We start from the raw sequence: 17,517 nt of genomic DNA on the forward strand, positions 1-17,517 counted from the left end.
ACTGTGGTCGGGCTGAGCTGCATCGGTCCAAGTTACTCTGAGCAGTGCTCCTGGAAAACTACCTTTCAGTGGGCCCTAGAGGGTGCGTGGGAGATCAATCAATCTACATGTGCTTTGTGAATTTGGAGAAGGCATTCGACCATGTCTCTTGGGAGGACCTGTGGGGGGTACTTCAGGAGTATGGAGTACCAGGCCCTCTGATATGGACTGTTAGGTCTATATATGACCAGTGTCAGAGCTTAGTCTGCATTGCCGGCAGTAAGTCATGTTTGTTTCCAGTGAGAGTTGGGAGTCCGCTAAGGCTGCGTTTTGTCACCAATCCTGTTCATAACTTTTATGAACAGGATTTCTAAGTGCAGCCAAGGTAGGGCTGCTCGATTATGGCAAAAATAATAATCACGATTGTTGTGACTGAAATTGAGATCTCGATTATTTAAGACGATTTTTCAATTTATGTTGATTTTATTTGTTTGTTTTTTTTCAGTCATAAAATTGCTCGGGACACAATCAGGACAAAAATAAACAAGAAACAAGATGATCACTAAAATAACTCCTGATTCCCAGTATAAAAAGACCAATATACTTATAGCTCATAGTCTATGACCCAAGGGCTATAGATCTTGGTTTAACTCATTTAAGTCTAACCAGTACAGACCCAAATACCAATATCTTGCAAATACTGACAGCAAGAATTATACAGTGGCATTTATAACAAATAAATGCAAATAAATTGATGTTCACAAAATGTTGCACAACATTTATTGAGTCGTGTCAAGGTGCTGTAGGTGAGTGCACTAGCACTGTGTCCTCAGAGAGATTAGTTATTAGTTATCAGCATGAGGAACTTATTTCTACCTTATTTATAAACTATTTATTCACAAGTCCACAAGTTAATGTAATAATTGTCCCAACCACAGCTGCACCCCCCACCCCCCAACCCGGTCTCAGCAATCGGGGCAAGCTGCACGTGTTTAGCACGCCGCACGCGCACATTTAGCCATTTTTAGCGGCTCAGGAGCCCGCAGGTACGGTGTGTGCCACTCACTCTGGTTAATCCAACAAGGAGCCGGCTCTGAGAGCTCTTTCTTTAGCGACTGACACATCACTACATCATTCCCTTTCCTAATGTCCTGAAGAACGGTCCGGAGCGCAGGCGGAGTGTTTAGCTAACCTGCAGGAAATGTCAACGACAGTTATCCAGAAAGTAGCTAAGGGCTACCAGAGATGTTTCTGACGTGTTCGCTAGGTACTTTTAAGATTTAAAAAGTCAGGAAGGGAGTCTGAAAAGCTGTTGGAAATAGCGTCAAAGTCGATAAGTTGGCACCACTGTGGGAGGAGCGCTTCATTTGCAACTCAGGGCAGCGCAAGTGGGAGGAGCAAATAATCGGCTTGTTTTGTTTTTATAATCGTTCAAAACTCAGATCGTAATCGTGATTAAAATTTGATTAATTGAGCAGCCCTAAGCCAAGGTGTTGTGGGAATCTGTTTTGGTGGCCTAAGGAACAGGTCTCTGCTTTTTGCAGATGATGTGGTCCTGTTGGCTTCATCAGAACGTCATCTTCAGCTCTCACTGAAGCGATTCACAGCCGAGTGTGCAGTAGCTGGGATGAGAATCAGCTCCTCTAAATCTGAGGCCATGGCCAAGAGTCAGAAAAGGGTAGAATGTCTTCTCCAAGTCAGGTATGAGGTTCTGCCCCAAGTGGATGACTTTATCTTGGGGTCTTGTTCATGACTGAGGAAAAAAATGGAGCATGAGATCAATAGGCGGATTGGTGCTGTGTCTGCAGTGATGCAGATGTTGTACAGGTCTGTCATGGTGAAGAGAGAGCTGAGCCCAAGTGGCTGGGGAGAGGGAAGTCTGACACCAGATAAGCGGATGAAAATGGATGGATGGATTTTCTGCTAGATCTTGACTCAAGCTGCCTCCCAAAAATGTTATTTAAATTAAATTTAGAGAACAGACCATCAAGGCCACTCCCTTTCCATGAAAAAGAAAGAGTGCTATCAGATGTGCAAAAACATTTGGAATGCTGCTTCCCAACAGCTGATGTCTGGTTTTGTGGCATTTCAGAATCTTAGCACAGTTTCTGTTATCTATAAATAAAGTTAGGGTGAAACCAGGAGTTCATTTTGGGGTTTTATAAATTGAGTAGGAGTCGCTGCTCGTCTGGGAAATGTGCTGGATCAAAAAGTGGAACAAACAAAACAGGAATCCGCACTTCAATCTGCGATGTAGGAGTTTATTGGTCAAGCTTTCGGTCAGAGACCTTCATCAGGAATTGTGAAGGTTCACACCAAACAATCCTTAGTTAAACAGGTCATTTGAATTAAAACACCTGTGTGGCTGAATATAGCAAAGTATCATGGGAAATGTAGTCTTAGACAATGAAAACATTCCACTTAACATTAAAAACATTCTAAATCAGCTCAGGAAGTGAGAGGTTTGTACATTGCAAACATCAAGCTAAAAAAGTCGTCATACAGCAAGGCAGAGAAGTATAAAAACACAGCAGTGTATGCTATCTTTAAAGAAACAGACATCTCAAAGTCCTCATTTAAACCTAGTGGTTGAAGTGTTTTCAACGTGTAAATCCAGAATTGTTCCCCTTGGCAGAGTTTTTTTTAATGTATATCACCTCCTCTATGTAGTGAAATATGTTCAATCCCCTGGAATCTGAGTGAAGACACTGGGTGTGAAAAGTCATTGAAATGGCGTGCTACTGGATAGGTCAAGTCTTTTCTCCTAATTGAACTCGTGTTCACTGATCCTCTGTTTGAGCAGCCTTGTTGTTTTTCGCCAATCACCGCTGATCTAATCTGCGCAGAACTGGCTCATCTCAAACACAGCCTACATTTCCCATGATACTTTGTTATATTCAACCACACAGGTGTTTTAAATCATATGACCTGTTTAAGGATTGTTTGGTGTGAACCTCCACAATTCCTGATGGAAGGTCTCTGACCGAAAGCTTGACCAATAAACTCCTACATCGCAGATTGAAGTGTGGGGTTTTATAAATTAAGAGACATTACCTGATCCTTGTCCAGCTCAATGTCTCTCCCCTTTTCTTCCATAACCGGTTTCTCAGAGTTTTTCCAAGTTCTCCGAAGTTCAGCTATCCTCTGGCGATGCTCCTCTACTTCCTGCTTTTTAACAGCCAGCAACTTCTGGCTCTTCTTTGCTGCGTCACGGATGCCTTCGACTTTTTTTATGCGATGAGAGGTGTTCACTTTGGCTTTGATGAACTGGGAGCGAGACTGGGAGAGCAGCTGTTCCTGACCACTTTGACAGATTTATACAAGATCCATTCAGTCTGCTTCATAACAAACTATCAATAAAACATGTTTAGTTTAACATTGAAAAGCTGTTAAATTTCTAATCACATATGAAATGAAACACACCGGATCTCTTTCTCCAGGAGCTGCAGCTCCCTGCTCAAACGCCCGTGCTCCTTCTTGTGGACTTTGACCATTTGCTCCCAGGAAACCAAATCAGTGTTCCTGGCTGCTGCTTGGTGCTGCCTCTCCCTCAGCTTGTCCACAATGGCATTGATGTCTTGTTCATTAAGATAAAGCTCAGAAAGCCGGACCTGCAGCTGTTTCTGATGGAGGTCGTCTAACAAAGCCTGGTATTTCAGTGCCTGGAAACAGGAAGGGTTTGAGTTGACAAATCATCTGAAATGAAAAATTTATGTGTGGTAAATGAGCATCAAATACTTCCAGTGAACTGTTTAATGATGTTGTTTCAATAGGGTGAGCATTAAAAGGGGTTAAAAATTTATTTAGAACACGCAGGGACTGTTCGGGGCTACAATAGTGAGCCAGTCTCCTCCCCTTCTGGTTACATCATGGGTCCCTGAATAGGGCTTTGAAAGCTATTTCAACAAATAGACACCATTGAAGGAAAGAAAATTAAATGATTATTTTAATGTTTAGAGCAGCAGGAACTCTTTGAGAGGTTGCAGGTGCAGGGGTGAGTTTGCGGCCGCTGTGTAGGGGGAGGGGGGAGAGGGCTGAAGCAAGATGTAGAAACTACCGTTGTTAAAAGAAATGTGTTTAAAGAGCAAGTCACTCCAAATAAACTTTTTTTTGCTGATAAACTAAATAAACGAGTGTCTAATCGTGCTGCAGACACGTGTAAACAATAATTTGGCACTTCAGTACATCTTAGTTAAAATTTAAATTTTCTGCCTAAAACTGTCAGTGTTGCGCCGTCGTCAGGTAAAAACGCTGCACTGTATTTGAATTTAAATCTGCCACCGCTATTGGCTAAGAGGTATGCTATGATGTAAACTGGTACATTATGATGTCACAATGCCGTTGTGAGCTTGTGTGTGTGTGTGTGTATTTGTTAGTGGCTCCGCCCTCTCGGTCTGCCAGGCAACAGCACTTGTTGCATTTTTCAAATATGAAGTGGGAGTGGAGTAAGTTTCTTGCAGGGGGTGACTTGCTCTTTAACTTAGAAAATGTGGGTGCAATTTTAATTGCCAAAAACTTCAGCGAACCCCCCCCCCCCCCCGAAAAACACGCTTAGTCACCCAACGTCAGTTTTAGCCGCTTCAAGTGTGTGACGGCATCAACGACTAGTCGAAGTCAACTCGATTTTCATTACTTGTCAGTCACCTTTAAAAAAATTAAGTCATGCAACCCCTAGTACATTATGATGTCACAATGTCATTGTGAGACTGTGGCCTTGTTCAAGTTGAACAGCGCCTCACCTGGAAAACAGACAAGAGCAGGCGGACACAGCAGGGGGAGTGGCTGAAACATGTAGCTCGCGGGTGACGATGGATGAAGATATCGCGTTAGAGTTCATACTAGTTTAATTTGTAATTTTAATTTTGGTGCTTGTTAGCAACCGAAACACATCCTCACGTGCTTGTGGATATCATATATTGTATATGAAGATATGACTGTAATAATAACTAAAGGTTATCAGCTGTAGCTTTAGTGTGCTCATAGGAAACATGACAAAAGAACACAAATCACATTTCTCTTCATGGCCTATATAGTTGTCATTTGGGCTGCTCGATTATGGCAAAAATAATGAAATGAAATGAATTATTGTGATTGAAATTGAGATCACAATCATTTAGGACAATTTAACTCCTGATTCCCAGTATAAAAAGACCAATATACTTATAGCTCATAGTCTATGACCCAAGGGCTATAGACCTTGGTTTAACTCATTTGAGTCTAACCAGTACAGACCCAAATACCAATATCTTGCAAATACTGACAGCAAGAATTATACAGTGGCATTTATAACAAATAAATGCAAATAAATTGATGTTCACAAAATGTTGCATAACATTTATTGAGTCGTGTCAAGGTGCTGTAGGAGAGTACACTAGCACCGTGTCCTCAGAGAGATTAGTTATTAGTTATCAGCGTGAGGAACTTATTTCTACCTTATTTATAAACTATTTATTTAAAAGTCGTCCATCAGTTAATGTAGGGCTGGGCAATATATCGATATTCTTTAAATATCGGTATAATTTTTAAACAAGATATAAGATTACTTTATATCTTTATATCAATATAACTGGCCAAACTGCTATGCTAGCGATTAGCCGCTATGCTAGTGACATGTTGCTCCGTCTCTAAGCGGCTATTACGTGTATTCTCAAAAGTTTGCTCAGTCTGAGAGCCTCTGGATAAATGTGCTGCTCTAAACTTTGCATTTGGCCTCCTGGTTTTTAATTATTTGGGGACGTTCAATGCCAACGGAGTTCTGTTTTCCTTCCTGCTTGTGCGGAGAGACGAGCCAAACCCCTCCCTCCCCTGTGTAATGAGGAAACGGCTACGGAAAGCCGGAGTGGCCAAATGACCTGAAACATATTGTAAGGGTTGGAATAGTAAACTATAGGGTTACCGTTTTATTTTGAAGGCGAACTCAACGGGTGAGAAATGTTGTTCCGGTTCTGTTTTCTTCCGCTCTGGTTTGCTGTGCTAGTAAATACTCCGTTACGAGCGATTCTGATGAAAAAGTTGAGTTTGTAAGGTGTGGGTTATGGCGACAGTAGCCCGAAAATAACACTCATAAAAGAGCAACCAGAGACTCTGAATCATTACAGTATAATCGCTGATATGAGCCAACACTGCTAACTAATAACTAACAACTAGTTAATAACTAGTTTTTCTAATAACTAATAACTCCATGGTGCATGAGCCATGTGATCTTCAGTAGATGCAATTACATCATCGTACATTTAGCTTAACATGATGGATTTTTTTTCTCTGGACAAGACCTATACAATATGGGCCACCTCTAGATGAAATTTAAATAATTTGACATTAATTATAAATATATAATTAAAAAGTGCCTGTGGGACATTTGATACACCTCTGACTCTCAACTGTGTGTGTGTGTGTGTGTGTGTGTGTGTGTGTGTGTGTGTGTGTGTGTGTGTGTGTGTGTGTGTGTGTGTGTGTGTGTGTGTGTGTGTGTGTGTGTGTTAGCAGACAGCTGTACCTGTGTTACTAAAGCTCAGACTGGTAGAGAATAAGCACTACGGTTAAAGTTTGACAAGAATAAATACATTTTTATGCATTTAACCTACTGATTTATGTATATAATTTCTCAAGAGCTTGAAGTGAGTTAACTTGTCAACAGTTTACAGGATGAAAAATATCGAGATATATATCGTATATCGGAATTCAGCTTAAAGATATCGAGATATAAGTTTTGGTCCATATCGCCCAGCCCTAAGTTAATGTAATAATTGTCCAAACCACAGCTGCACCCCCCACCCCCCAACCCGGTCTCAGCAATAGGGGCAAGCTGCACGTGTGTTTAGCAAGCCGCACGCGCACATTTAGCTGTTTTTAGTGGCTCAGGAGCCCGCAGGTACAGTGTGTGTCACTCACTCTGGTTGTAGCGACTGACACATCACTACATCATTCCCTTTCCTAATGTCCTGAAGAACGGTCCGGAGTGCAGGTGGGAGTGTTTAGCTAACCTGCAGGAAATGTCAACGACAGTTATCCAGAAAGAGATGTTTCTGACGTGTTCGCTAGGTACTTTTAAGATTTAAAAGTCAGGAAGGGGGTCTGAAAACCCGTTAGAAATAGCGTCAAAGTCGCTACGTTGGCAACACTGGAGGAGCGCTTCATTTGCAACTCAGGGCAGCGCAAGTGGGAGGAGCAAATAATCGGCTTGTTTTGTTTTTATAATCGTTCAAAACTCAGATCGTAATCGTGACTAAAATTCGATTAATTGAGCAGCCCTAGTTGTCATCATCAATGTTACATGATTTAAAGAATACATGTGACCAACTAACATTTCATGTTCTAGCACCGGATGTTTGGATCAGAATATGAACCAATCAGATCTTAGATCAGGTGAGAGCCAGGCGTTTCCCGTCATCCCCTAGGTCACATGTGTCAGACACAAGACCCGCGGAGCATTTTTATGTGGCCCGCGAGATAAATGTCAAAAATTTATTAAAACTGACCCACTGGCTGATTTTACCGCAAAGACTACAACTCCCATTATGCTTTGCGGAGTGAGCGCGGAGCCGAAGCGCCCCCTCCTTTGTGTTTTTTTCCAGCATCTGCTGCTGGTGTCTGAAGCTCCGCTGTCTCAGACAAACTTAACACTCCTCTCACTCAGCGCCGAGTTTACTCAGCTATTTTCCGACATTGAAGCCCAGAAACGGAGATTTTAACCGCTCAGTAATGTGTTCACGACTGAAAGAGAAAGTTTTCCAGCTAACGTCCAGACAGAGCTGATATAACTCCAGCGAGCAGCGACACACTGAAACCAGCACGACTCTGTGGTTGCTGTCGTTGTTATGTTTCCTCCCTGACACACAACGACGTGGTCAAGCTGCTCAGACATGTTCATCAGCACAAACCTATGTGAGCACCTGTTGTCATCTAATGTTGTCATTATTATGATGAAGATGAACAAAACAACAGGAGTCTCCTCCTCAGCTCAGATCAACCCCATGATGCAGGTATCTGGCTGGAACAGGTGAGCATCACAGTAAACCAGTGGAGCAAACTGAGCTTTAAATATGTTGGTTTTATGCTCTTTTTCTGCTCCAAAACATGAAAGTTAACAGGTGAGATGTTGCATTTTCATTTAAGATAAAATGATATTTTATTTTGTTGTTGGCCCGTGAGAAAAGATTTAACCTACAGTAAACAGGAAGTGGAAAGGCTGCAGATAGATGAATAGAATAGAAAATCCCTTTATTGTTCCTCAGTGGGGAAAGCTAGACGTCACAGCAGCGATGACACGTATTACAGGAGAAAAAAGGGAGAATAAAAAAAATAAGAAAAATGAATAAACAAGAAAACATAAATCCTGAATAGATTTATTAAATGCTGATTATACCACAAGTAATGAATACCACTGATGCAATTTATTTAAAACTGACTTGCTTGTGTGTAATTTGGTTATTCCACATTCAGTGTTAATGCAGAAATAAGTTTGTTTCCAAATTTAAAGGTTCAAAATTGCATAAATGTTGATAAAGAAAATGTGAAAATTTGCCGTCACTTTTTCAAAAAATATGAAGTTTGGCCCTCGACTCCGTCCCAGATTTTCATTTCGGCCCCGTGTGAGTTTGACACCCCTGTTCTAGGTTGTGCAGCCGGTGAAGAGCAACTGCAGCGCCTTGCTCCAAAATCTGCAGCCGCCTTGATCTCACGAGGATATTGTTGCCTACATATGCATGACGTCAGAGCAAGTCGGCTTCAAGTCGGACACAAATCTAACCAGCATGCACTGTGCGCCGATCACCGCTGATCTAATCTGCGCAGAACTGGCTGATCTCGAACACGCCCTGTGTGTGTATTTGTTAGTGGCTCTGCCCTCTCGATCTGCTAGGCAACAGCATTTGTTGCATTTTTCAAACAGGAAGGGGGAGTTGAGTAAGAATCTGGAAGGGGGTGAATTGCTCTTTAACTTACATTTTACAAACACAAACGTTTCAGAAAAATATATTTTGGTTATTTAAAATGTTATTTCAAATTTTATTTTAAAACATATTATTTAACTTTATTTCAAATGTTGCTGTGTTAAAAAAGCTGGAGATAAACAACTTTTTTTAAAGGGTGAGCAGCAGAAACATGTAGTTTTTTATTCTGATTATTTATTTAGAAGAAGAAAATATCTTTTCTAAAGCGCCTCTCATGGTAAAAATCACGAAGCACTTCACAAAAACAAAATGTAAAAATATAAAAAATAATTTAGAAACTGGTTAAAATTTTATTGAAAATGAGCAAAAAAATAGACAATTGTGATTTAAAAAATGTTAAGAAAGAGAGAGAGTGAACAGGAAAGAGGGAAATCAGTGGATCCTGAAGAAGGTGGAATAGGTGGGGAGAGCAGAATAGAGAGTGGTGAAGAAGGTCATACAAAAGCCAGCTTGAACAAGTGAGTCTTCAGCTGCTTTTTAAAGGAGACCACTGAGTCCACTGATCTCAGGCTCAGGGGGAGAGAGTTCCAGAGTCTGGAGGCCACAGCAGCAGATGATCTGTCACCTTTGGTCTTTAGCCTGGTGCTGCACAACCAGTAGGCTTTGATCACTGGACCTCAGGGACCTGCTGGGGGTGTAGGGACTAAGAAGATCACCAATGTAAGATGGTGCTTGTCCATGTAAGGCCCTATAGACCAGAACCAGGATCTTGAAATGAACCCTGAAGTTGACTGGCAGCCAGTGAAGCTGGAGGAGAAGCGGGGTAATGTGGGTGTGTTTGGAGGACTTGGTCAGAAGCCGAGCACAGGCGTTCTGAACCACCTGTAGGCGGTTCAGGGAGGTTCTGCTCAGACACGTGAAAAGAGAGTTACAGTAGTCTAAGCGTGAGGAGATGAAGGTGTGGAGAACTGTCTCAAGTTCAGAGCGGGACAGAATGGGACTCAGCTTAGCAATGTTCCTGAGATGGAAGAAGGAAGAGTGAACAAGAGAACTGACATGAGAATCCAGGGTGAGAGCTGGGTCAAAGGTCACACTAAGATTCCTGACAGAAGGTTTGGTGTGAGAAGCAAGCTGACCAAGAGTCTCTGACTTTGGGAACCAGCTTGTCTGGGGCGCAGATGAGGATCTCAGTCTTATCTTCATTCAGCTGTAGAAAGCTCCCAGCCATCTTGGTTTTGATAGAGTCTAAGCAGGTGTGTAACAGCTGCAGCTTAGACATCTCATGGGGCTTAAAGGATATGTACAGTTGGATGTCATCTGCATAAAGATGGTAGGAGATTCCTTTGAAGGAGCTCAGGATGTGCTGAAGAGGAAGCAGACAGAAGAGGAAGAGCAGAGGCCCCAGCACAGAACCTTGTGGGACACCATGGGTAAGGGAGGTGGTGGAGGACCTAAACTTGGAGACGGCCACAGAAAAGGAGCGCTCAGAGAGATGAGATGAGAACCATTCCAGAGCAGATCCTGATACGCCTACCCAGTCTCTCAGCCTCTCCAGTAGCAGGTGATGATCAACAGTGTCAAAGGCTGCAGTCAGGTCCAGCAGGATCAGAACAGAACAGTCCCCTGCATCACTGTGAGTCAGAAGGTGATTAGAGACCCTCCTTAATAGTATTTTTTATTGTGTTTTACAATTATGTTTTGAATAAATGAGATAAATTTATGGTTTGAGTGAACATTAATATGATTTATTAACACTGGCTTTTTATTGGGGGGGGGGGGGGGGCAGCAGTTTCTAGGGGTGGCCATGGCTACCCCTTGGGGGCGCCATTGCAGATCATGAGTTTTTTTTTTTTTAAGAAAAAGTGAACTCAGCAGCATAAAAACCACTGTGTCCTCTTTTGCAACATACTAGTTGAAGATTTTTTTTAATAAAAGAATCTGAAAACATCACATGTGTACATGTAATAAATCTTGTTGCATTTATCACACTGTTACACTGACTTTATATCTGTTGTAGAGCTGAAACAACTAATTGATTTAATCGATTATAATCGATTATTAAAATAGTTAACAACTTTTTTAGTCATCGATTAGTTGTTTAATAATCATATTTTACCGCATAAAGTCTATTTTTTACCACAATCTGACATCGGTTACAATCTGTTAAATTTGCCGACAGTGTGTGGCAGTAATGAGCCACTGATCTACCAGTGGAGCCGTAGAAGAAGAAACAAGCCAATAAGTGCCCTCGGTTTTCACGACGTAACACGTTACTGACGCGCATCTTGCTGTGAGAGATGGCGGAACAAGAAGAAATACGGAAGAAAAATAGAAGCGACAAAACAAGAGAAACCACGGACAAAAACCTCACGATTATGGGAGCACTTCACTCTAGATCCCTTGAAAAGATGGGTGACTTGCAAAATATGCAAAAACCATCTAGCATGGCACGGAAGCACGACGTCCCTAAGTGAACATTTGAGACAAAAACATGTGGGGGCTGATGCAGCAGAGGAATGTCCGGTAAGTAACAGAAAATAAACAAGCTAACGCAGATCAAATTTGGGAGCTGAGTTCGTTATAGTGGATGTTAAACATGTTTTTTTGCCGCGTCAGTCTACGGTGTTCTACTTCTGATTGACTAAATGCAATCGTGAATCTCCTCCGTGTTGTGAATCATGCGCTTGCCAAATTAAGCACGTCTGTTTATAAGAATGTTCTCGTTAAGAGAAAAACGGCACAAACCCATAACTATGTTCTTCATTCAAAAAAGGACAACTCCGCAGAGAAAAATATATGGACGAGCTGTATCCAGGTGAATATAACGCGGCATAGTTGTACGCTTTCAATTTTTAAATACAGGAGAAATTCATAGTCCTTTTTTTACTATTAAAAGGCTGTTTTACTGTCTAACGCTGTAAAACGCCTCACAACACATTTTTGTCAAAATCAATGATCACTGTATATTGTTAATTAATTCAAATAATGTAATATTGATTTAGTGTTGTAGTGTGTGTGCTGCTTTATTTTATATGTGTACTTATTTCAGTCTATTTGTGTTTCTTATGCAGAAAAAAACAAGCAACGATGGACAACTACATGGGGAACAAGACACTCACCCTCCAGCAATGCATACCACTTACAAACTCTATTCTAGACTCTACATTATTTTTTATGGAATTTACCTCTTATATTTTGATGCCAAAAAATTATTCTGGACTGATATTTTGCTCTGTTTAGCTCATTTTACACCGCTGACTGTGTTCATGTGCAATAAAATAGATTGCAGTCAACTGCACAATTCTCTTATGTTTTTCTTTTTCTTAACTGAAATGTATTCATCACTTGTATAGGTTAAATAGCTAAACAATAACAAACCGATTAATCGATTAATCAAAAAAATAATCGACAGATTAATCGATTATGAAAATAATCGTTAGTTGCAGCCCTAATCTGTTGGCTCTTAAGCATCGGGGATATCTTACTACTATAGGATATCTCATAACGTTCATTGGTTAAGGCTGTTTGCAAGTTAGGACACGTTGCTCGTCATCTATTTAGTATGTATCATTTAATCTAAACTTAATTCAAAGCTGATTATGATTCAGACCTATTTTCGCCAGTTTTCATTATTCCAGGGGTTTTCCTGCATTCAAATTAGCGTGGCGGCCTTCTCCAGCTATTTTTGTACCGCCCCAGCCTGATTTCACTCTGCCCCCAGATGTTATTTTAACTGCAGTTGCGGCGTTGCGCCACTATAGGGGCACTGTATCAGCAGCGGTGCAACGAAAAGCGCTAAAACCGCTGCAGAAAAAAATCTAAATTTGCTTTTCTTGCTAGTTTGTACATATCTATGGTTGATGCTATTGTAGGGTGTCCATATGTCCTCTTTCCCCCAGACATGTCCACTTTTCACTCTGTCCAGGGCGTCCGGGGGGATTTCCTACATTGATCAAAATGTCCGGTTTTTCATCCAGGATCAGGGATCGAATTATAGGGGCTAGATATCTTTCAGGGAAAGATCCAGTTTCTACCTATTTTACAATATTTATGTACTCTCATCGTAGCGGGATTATGTTCAGCAGAGAGGACGCAGAGTGCTGATTGTTGGGCGCCCGCTGCGTCTGGTGCACGATACATTCCCAAGGTGGCGCTAGGGCTGTCACGGTAACCGGTGTAGTGGTAAACCCCGGTAAAAAAAAGTTGACAATAATAATAACCGTCTTGTTTTTTAAAAATATATTATCTCGGTGGATTACCGTGGCTGCGGTGTAGGCGCGGTGACCCTTACCAGCCACTGTATCATCTGCAGAAGTTGCCGGCGGTACATTCGCACTTTGCTGTTTACGACCAAAGCTTTCTTGAAGCTAAAGCTGAAATTATGGCCAAAGGAGGAGACGGCAGCGCTCAGGACATTTATTATCCCTCAAAGAAGACAAAGTCGGAAGTATGGGCATTTTTTGGATATTTGAAGAATGCCGAGGGACAGTTGATAGAAGACGGCTATCCTGTTTGCAGCAGGAAAAAGTGTCTGTGAAAGGCAGCAACGCTGCAAATCTCATGACACATCTGCGTGACCATTACCCACAACTCTACAGTCAACGCAAGGCAAGCTAACGTTAGAGTTTTAGCTAAAATGCATGATCCAAGGATTTGGGTTGAGGGAGAATGCAACGAGTCGCTATATAAAGCAGCCGCAGCGCCGCTACCTGCATGTAAACCGTGTCGCGGACACCCCCATGTTGAAATGACGCTATGCATTACAGGGCTCCCAGGGGCAGATAAGAGTTGGTCTCTCGCCAAGAATAATTATGAATTTAACAATGATTACTGCCTGATGACATTTTCCCACATCTGCAAAACTCACTGGAAGGACACAAACCGAGGACAATATTTTCCTGATATAGGGTTTATTACTCAAGTAAGGGTAAAAAAAGTATCTGATTAGAAGGCTACTGGAGTACTGAGTATCATCTGATCTAATATTTTTAAAATGATGACATCAAACAGACAAAAAATAAGAAGTTATGGGCAAATATTGGTATTTTAAAGACTAAAGTGAAAAAATTTAAACAAATAAACAACATAATTACAAAATAACACATTTTAGGCAAAATTTAGACACAAACTGAGGACAAATTTTCCTGATATACAGGGTTTATTTTGAAAACGTAACACGTTTAAAAAAATACAGTGATAATACCAAAAACTGATAATTTTGGTCACAATAACCGTGAAGTTAAATTTTCACACTGTGACAACCCTAGGTGGCGCAACAAAACATTATTATATAGTATTCTGTCTTTTAATCGTTTCTGCGTAACTCCCTGTAGGTAGATTTATCTCCGCCACACATTTTTACCTGTATAAAACAGTAAGTTATACACATGTAATATTTATACATCTGATACAATTCGATCACCTTCAAAACTCAGGGGCCGTTTCAAGGCATTTTGGGGGCCAAGGCAAAACGGAACACCCTCCTAACCTTAACCTGTACATAATAGACATGCCACCATTACAATGTTAGCAGCAGAAATTAAATGTTATTACCATTTCCAATACAAATGCATGTTAATGAAATGCATTATATTTTAATGGATATATTTATGTGTTATTTTGACTAAGATGAGTGTTATTAACACAAAACTAAAATGTTACTGAAATGTAGGTCACATATTTAAAAATAGTTTGAACTATAAATATCAGATGGGGAAAAGGGAACTAAACACCAATCTAATGCTTATTATTGAGCCTTTTATAATATTTTGCTTTGAAAAAAGTGAGGCAGTTGAATGCACAGAGTAAGCATGTGCTGGTGCATGGTCAGGATGGTACCACCTCTGCCTCAATTTGAGCCAGGAAAAACCCTGTTATTCTATAAGAGAAGCACACCTACTGCACACAGCTGGGTAAAATTAGACAGTTTTATTATATTTCATACCCAGATATGGCACAAAGATGTTTATCCAATGTACTCTGCTTTAATAAGAAAACCTCAATGCTTGAGAGCCAACAGATATAGTCAGTCCAACAGTGTGATAAATGCAACAAGATTTATTATAAGTTCATATTTTATGTTTTTTATTGTTTTTTTAAACAAAATTAACAGGAAAAAAAACTATTTTGCCTGTAGGACACAATGGTGGGAGAGTAGAAGGAGGTGGAGAATACAGTCGGTAAAGACATCTCTCCCTTGCCCTGTCTCCAACATGCCTCATGGTAGCCTCATTGGTGGGGGCCATCGGCTTGAACACTGCTGCTAACCACTTAATCATTCTCCCTCTCCTGATAATAACATTTTACTTTCCTTGACGTTGGATGTGCTACTACTAGTTTACCCGTTTAATTATAGATCCACTAGGATAAATACAATAAAGTTTATCTCTCACCAAATATAATATTTACTAAGAAATCACAATATAACTATAGACACATTACTTGATATATGTTGTGTGTGTGTGTGTGTGTGTGTGTGTGTGTGTGTGTGTGTGTGTGTGTGTGTGTGTGTCTGCTCTGTCTTCTCGATCCCCAGTGAGTCGTGGAGGATGGCTGCTTATACTGAGCCAGGATTCTCTGGAGGTTTCTTCCTGTTAAAAGGGAGTTTTCCTCTCCACTGCCGCTAAATGCTTTCTTAGTATGAGGATTGCTGTAAAGTCACTGACACTAGTCAGTGACTCGATGCAACCTGCTGAGTTCCTTATTTAGGAAACTTTGTACTGATTGGCTTAATGAACTGAACTGTATTGGAATGTTTACTGTGTGAAGTGCCTTGAGACGACTCTTGTCATGATTTGGTGTTATTTAACTGAACTTGAATTGAATGGTTATTATAGAGCTAAGTTTGCATTTTCTTTACAAAATGTTAGGTTACTGGCGTAACCCTGGTTCTCTGAGTAGTATGAGTGAGTGTCTCGATATGGGAAGGCCCATATTGTGTGACCTCATCAGAAGCTCTTATTCCATACTGCCAGCCCTGATTGGCAGGCAAAAATCTGTTATTCCACAGGGGGCGGGGCCTCACCCCCATATATTGGGCCAGATCCTCATTGACAGTTTATTCTAAAATGTCCACTTCTTCTTTGCTACAAAATAGCAAGGAGGGCAGCATGGTGGGACATTCACTCATGCTACTCAGAGAACCGGGGTTACACCAGTAACCTAAAGTTCTCTTTCATAGCATTTATTTTGTGTCTCACTATGAGAAAATACTGACTCATGGATTGCAGAACTTAGTCCAGAGACTGTAATCCCAAATAACAAAACGTGTGTACAGCCCAGATAGTGGAAGCCATACCCAGCACCAAGTGAGCTAGTGCCGGTGTTGTGACATCTAGCTATGTATAAATTGCAGGTACTGGACAAAGTTTGCGGAGATTCTGCTATTCCACCGAGGAGAAAGTCAGAAGGAGACCAAAAAAATAGGAGAACATGCCCCTAGCACCTTTGGCATAAAGGTGGGGTTAGGGAGTAAATTCACCTTAGTGTCCCCTAGGGAAATTTTGGTACATGGCTGGTGAACAGAGTGTGCATGTATTTCACACACGTTTAGCCGACACAAGTGCTGTTTTTAATGAAGCCACCGTCAAATCCATCTGCTCCAGTGGTTCAAAAGTGGATGCCATTAGGGCCTCCAAAACCAGCAGGAGGTCCTAGCACAGAGCCAGATTTCTGGAGACAGGAACTTGTCTCTGTACTCCTTTCATAAATCGACTCATAAGGGGATGCTGTCCCACCGACTTCGCCTCAAATCTAACATGACAAGCTGATATTGCAGCCAAATACACCTTAACTTATTAACTACCAGCCATTTTCTGATCAGAAAAGCCCTTCGCTGCCAGCGTTTTCCAGCATTTTCACGGAACGTTGCACTCTATGATGATGTCAGCGCCAAAACTACCAAAACAAAGAGTAGACCCACCTTTTACATCAGGAAGAACTCGCGTGTTTTGAGCGTTATCTGTTCTTTCATAATTTGTTGTCGAATTGTGATCGGCAGAAGCTTTTCCAGTTCGCGCCTCACTTTTTTTTACAGCAGTGGCCCAAAACGATCTCCTAAAACATGGATTTTCTGCTTCCTGGTCACGTGACGTGTGACGTAAGCAGATGAAGATCAGCTTTAGAGCTGAGATGTTTTTCTCACGGTGCAGGGCCTTATTCCGACGTCCACACAGTAAAAAAAAAATGCAAATGACAACTTTAGTCATCAATGGCAGTTAATGAGTTAATGGTGGAGAAAGCTTTCCCTTTATCTATCAGGTCCTGCAAGAAGGTCAGTATGACTGTCACAGAGCACTGAAATGGGATTTCCTGTCTGTCTTCACACCACTTTTCGAAAACAGACCACTTGCAGCCATAGAGACCTAGTTGAGGGAGCCCTTGTGCCCTGAATGGTCTCAATGACCCTCTGTTGGAGCCCCTGTAGGTTGGACCACTCACAGGCCAGGCCCAGAGGGACATTCTCTCAAGATGTGGGTGGAAATTTTCCCTTGTGCTTGAGACAGCAGACCTCTGCTTTGAGGCAGGGGCCACGGTTCTCCACAGACAGTGGCACGCCACAACAACGATGTTTGTCTGTTTGTACCAGAACATGATAGTTTACGAGGAGAGAGAGAAAATGTCTCAATGTCAACAGCTCCAAATAATT

At 41.3% G+C, this 17,517-nt stretch overlaps 1 protein-coding gene across 4 annotated transcripts in view; it reads right to left on the reverse strand.

Annotated features, from left to right (window-relative positions):
• Positions 1-17,517, reverse strand: part of smc1b (structural maintenance of chromosomes 1B) — a 218,780-nt gene that overhangs the window by 79,420 nt on the left and 121,843 nt on the right. For all 4 annotated transcript variants that reach the window (XM_054732714.2, XM_054732713.2, XM_070550220.1 and 1 more), the window contains exons 5-6: positions 3,403-3,641; positions 3,034-3,283 (exon numbers count right to left, since the gene is read on the reverse strand). In XM_054732714.2, coding sequence (XP_054588689.1) covers positions 3,034-3,283; positions 3,403-3,641 — 489 coding nt within the window. The remainder of the gene's footprint in view (positions 1-3,033; positions 3,284-3,402; positions 3,642-17,517) is intronic.

The sequence above is a fragment of the Nothobranchius furzeri genome, chromosome 4 (assembly GCF_043380555.1).
Source record: "Nothobranchius furzeri strain GRZ-AD chromosome 4, NfurGRZ-RIMD1, whole genome shotgun sequence".
NCBI classification, from domain to species: domain Eukaryota; kingdom Metazoa; phylum Chordata; class Actinopteri; order Cyprinodontiformes; family Nothobranchiidae; genus Nothobranchius; species Nothobranchius furzeri.